Source organism: Penaeus vannamei, chromosome 18, assembly GCF_042767895.1.
Source record: "Penaeus vannamei isolate JL-2024 chromosome 18, ASM4276789v1, whole genome shotgun sequence".
In the NCBI taxonomy this organism is placed as follows: domain Eukaryota; kingdom Metazoa; phylum Arthropoda; class Malacostraca; order Decapoda; family Penaeidae; genus Penaeus; species Penaeus vannamei.
In genome coordinates, this window is record NC_091566.1 from 32,034,949 (window position 1) to 32,039,625 (window position 4,677).

The 4,677-nt window shown below is 36.4% G+C and overlaps 1 protein-coding gene across 1 annotated transcript in view; it reads right to left on the reverse strand.

The window, feature by feature from the left end:
* Positions 1 to 3,306, reverse strand: part of LOC138864741 (E3 ubiquitin-protein ligase makorin-2-like) — a gene marked incomplete at its 5' end in the record, with an annotated part of 17,167 nt that extends 13,861 nt beyond the window's left edge. The window contains 4 exon segments of the mRNA XM_070133147.1: positions 1,444 to 1,673; positions 1,902 to 2,176; positions 2,311 to 2,475; positions 3,178 to 3,306. Coding sequence (XP_069989248.1) covers positions 1,444 to 1,673; positions 1,902 to 2,176; positions 2,311 to 2,475; positions 3,178 to 3,306 — 799 coding nt within the window.
* Between the last annotated feature and the right edge of the window lie 1,371 nt (positions 3,307 to 4,677).

The window sequence follows — 4,677 nt, forward strand, 5'->3', positions numbered from 1 at the left end:
TTTTGGGGGGGGGGGGGGGCATTCTCTGGTAGCTAACTGGCAACTTTGTTTACCCATCAGCTGATCGCCAACCTAGGAGACAAAATTCCACCAGAAATCAGAGCGATTTGTTGCCACCTTGTACCTCCACAACACCATCTCCCAGACGTATGCATTCATCACACACTAAGGGGACACAACTCATGGTAAATGTTATTTTTGTATTTAATAAACATAATATGATAAGAAATAATTCTCAATCACAGCTGCAGCAGTTGTTTATACATATAAAATGCCTCACGTGGTCAGGTTAGGCACTGTGAAGCCTGTGATGACACACGCTACTTCTACAATGATTTGCAGTTATTGACATTAGTACTTTGCAAAAGGGAGGGGACCATGAACCAGCTACACTTCAGAATACCATGTGAATGCCATAGAATAAGAATTCTAAAAGAAAAAGAGAAAAAAAAAAAAAATTGCCTGAACATGGGAGCCGGATATCTCAAAACTACACCTTTGTCATCATTTTTAAAAATTCTCCATAACTACTTGAGTGATTCTAATGGGGTTTGGGTCATTTGAAAGCTGAATAACTTTGCAATTTTTTTGTTAAAGACGATTTTCATTTTAGGTAATGGAAGTCCATATATTATCTTATGCTCATAAGACTGAACATTCAGAAAAAATAAATTCCCACTAAACTAAGAGGAAATTAAAAAATCCGGATTTTGCAAGTTTTAATTAATGAACTTCATTCTCGAGAGCAACTGCCCCCTTAATCCCAATGATCCAGATGATGTGACCATCACCTCATGAAAAAATTGGCCTTGAGGGCTGGGTGAGGGCTCTTACATTATTCCTATCAGTAAATGTGAGTGGAATCTACCATCCATGAACCATGACTGGAAGAATGCTTCAGGGCGGAATAAGATTTCCATCCTCAGAATCCCATCCCTAACTGCTGTGAACAGTGGCACAGGTTTTATTGCAGAAAATTTATAATAAAAAAATAAAATACAATAAATAAATAAATGACACAAAAAACAAAATGTTACTTATCATTACCATTACTGCACTGAGCTATGGACTATCTAGAGTAAGGAAAACAGTATACTACCATCTGGATACAGAATATCAAATGACATATAGACATTGGAAAAGTGCAAAGAAGTAAAGAATGCTTAAGCATAAAGAGATAATAACATACGAAAGGGGAGGCAAGGAGGCATAACACTGCACACACCCATGAGAGTAGCCACTTAAGTAAGCTTCCTGTCTGACTAAGTATGGATTACCATTAATAGTCTTAATACCTTTAGTTTTCTTCTTAATGCTTTAGAAATTCAATCAATACCATGTGATCAAATATTATATAAATAAAAAAAAACAAATAAATGCAAAAATAAACAACCATTTCAAAACAGATGAACTTTTCTGAAAAAAAAGCCCTCTGCTTCTTACCTCTCTATGTATCCTCCTCTGTTCTTTGTCATAGGGGTGTAGATAAGCTAGCTGACACATCTCACAAAACTGGCCATGGATATATGTGCAGTGGTCTCCAACTTCACAAATGCCTGTCATTAGGTACGAGGAACAAAATTCACTGTCTGATGATCGCGCCCCACTGTTGGATCCTCCTGAAGATCCTTTGTCTCCAGCCCCGGCTACTTGTGCATAAGAGACATCATATTCTGAGTGGCATAGAGAAAAAAGAATAACTTTACAACTTGGCATAGAATCACCTACATGTATAAAGGCTTAAAACAGAATCAAGGAGCCAACTAAAATCATTCCACATAAATATACAAAAATATTAAGGATTATCAACATCTATTTCTAAGCAATATATACATGAGAGAGCTTTCGTAACAATATACAGAGTACTAGTTTCGTGAATACAAGACTTGTGAGACACTTACGCTTAGTGATATTGTCTTTGGCAAATCTAGGTACAAATTCTGGAGCATCCACCCATGATGCAGGGCTCCCACCACATGAACTCTCTTGGTTCCTTTGTCTACTACTCAAGCTTGGTATATTACTGCTGCTGGTGGTGGTGCTACTGATGATGTTGCTATTATGGTTGTTACTGCTGCTGCTACTAGTGCCGCTACTGCTGTTGCTTAGGTTCCTGAAGCCAATGGTAGCAGATGCGCCATTTGTAGGGTTATAAACAAACTCCTTGGCATGGGCACTGCAAATTATTAGTTTATTTTGCTTCATCAATCAAAGTAACATAATGTCTACAAGTATCACTCTCCATTAACACCTTTTTAAGTCAAAGCGTAATATATCATATGGCATAATAAAAGGAGTATTTCTCATTACCTCACACCAAGTTTGCTAGGTTGACTAGACTGATTTCTCCCATCGTCGCCACTGCCACCTCCTCGGTGCCTCGTATCTTGTCTTTCTGACTCAGATGATGTGCGGTCACAAGGAGGCTCCTGCCAGATGTCTGACCTGGAATGGTCTGGGCGCACGTGGTCATACCTGGGAAGGAAGTGGCCTTGGGTTATGCAAAACATCATCAAAATATATATTACAATGAAATACGTCAAGAAGTTAAGATTGCAGAAAAGCAAACAACAGCAAGAGAGAATGAAGCAGAGAGTAAGGCTTTATCTATCTGTTATTATACATAAAAAACAATGATATTAACTCATTAACCTTCTTCAAACAAATATAATGTTCGCCCCCTGAGTTTCATACATTTCCAATGAAGATGATTCCCCAGCACTAAACCTTAATGCTAGCACAAATTTCAGTAATTAACCTTACGCTACCTAATGAGAACTAATAATGGATAAGGAACAACAACTACTAATCAACAAACACAGTTTAAGTGAAGTCCCTAAACTACCTTTTTAGATAGAGACAAAAAAGAGATACCTGACACTAATCTCAGAATATTAATATTGTTTCAAGTGAAAAAAGGCAGGTAAGCAATTAAAAAGTTTCCCAATATACCACTTTGGCACCAACGTATTTTCCTCATAGGGAATAACACAGCAGAGCACAGATCAGCATGTTTTCTTAATATATAATACATTTTTAACATATAGCTAATAAGCACATGGTGTACAAACAGATGGACTCATATGTTGACTTGTGGAAAGAAAAGCATTCTACTGCCCCAGAAGTATTCATGATCATGTTTCTTAATTCTCTAAAATCTGATGGTCTTGAACATACCTGCATTGTTGTCCATAGACACAAGTTCCTCTCAAGTAATATCGACACACCATCGAGGGACGTGCTGCATCACGATTGTGAGAGTAGCGACAGCGCTCTCCCTCGCGACAAGCACCATTTATAAAATACCTGTCATGATGGAAAACAATACTTTTTTTTTCTTTTTCTATTTCTTAAAGAGCTACAACAAATTTCAACAATCATGTCATACTAATGAAAGCAAGCTATGCATCTGTAGAATGCAAAAACTACTTCCTAACCTTCAATGGAAGAGGATGACACTGAACTAATAATGATAATGAAAAAAACAAAAAACTACAAATCAAATGAGAACCCATAGTAAGGCAAACACAAATCAGTCGCATATAACGGTGCTTTCAGGACCAAACACTAATTGTCCACTATCATGAAAAAAATATATTGGTAGTTCTTATAAACTTTTCCTTTCAATATATTCTTCAGAGGAGGGTCCTTCCTTCTATACTCCCCTAGTATCTTCAATCAAATTATTTAAAGCCTCTTTTGAACAAAGACAACATTTTTCAAATATGTGCTATATGTCTTTCTTGAGCAAAGAATTGTTAAAGAAAAAAAAAATACAGATGTACACAGTCAATAGCCTTCAAAATGTTATTCGAGAAGTTCCCATTTGTCCCCCTCTAAGCACACACCTCACATGTAAACTTTCTTGCCCCCTTGCTTCTGAATCTCTCACAGGCCTACACATTTACAGCTCCAGCTGCAAAACTAAACACGCTTGCAAATAAAGATATAAAGTCACGGCAAAAATTTAGGTGCGTCAGGTTTGTGCAAATTCTGTTAATGAATGCTATCTGAAATTGGGGTCATTTAATTTTTATGTTGTGACATGTATTACCTACTCTAACATCTAAATATCAATTGCATTTGGATTAAAGTAACAAAATTAGTAATAATTAAAAAAACATCTAAATGTAAATATGAGTGAAAATACATCTCTAAACTAATTGGATTTCATTGTAACGTGACATATCACAACACACCATACACCAACAACGAGAAAAAATCAAAGAAAAAAAAAAGTAAAAATCAAATAAACCAGTTTAAGTTTGAAAATGCTGAGGAGCGCAATCCCACTTCATCAGTTATGACATCTACTCATTCTGCCACCATCTCCCTCCTTCCACCTTGCATCTAATCACATTCTACCAAAAAATCCAAAATATTCCATCCTCCTGAACCTTAATATATCCCAAAAATGTGGAAAGGTATGAATGAGAATGAATATCTTCACAATACAAGAGATGAATTTTACTGGTTTCATGTATTTCTGACGAAGATATAATCAAAACCGGTAAAATACATCTCTTTAATTGTGAAGATATTCGTTCTCATTCATACCTTTCCACATTTGCCAACTTTGAAGAGAACATAAAATTTTACTCCTCCTTAACCCTTGATAGATCTACCCCCACCTTCCTAAAACTCTACTCCGTGACTATCATCATCAACCTCAAATCT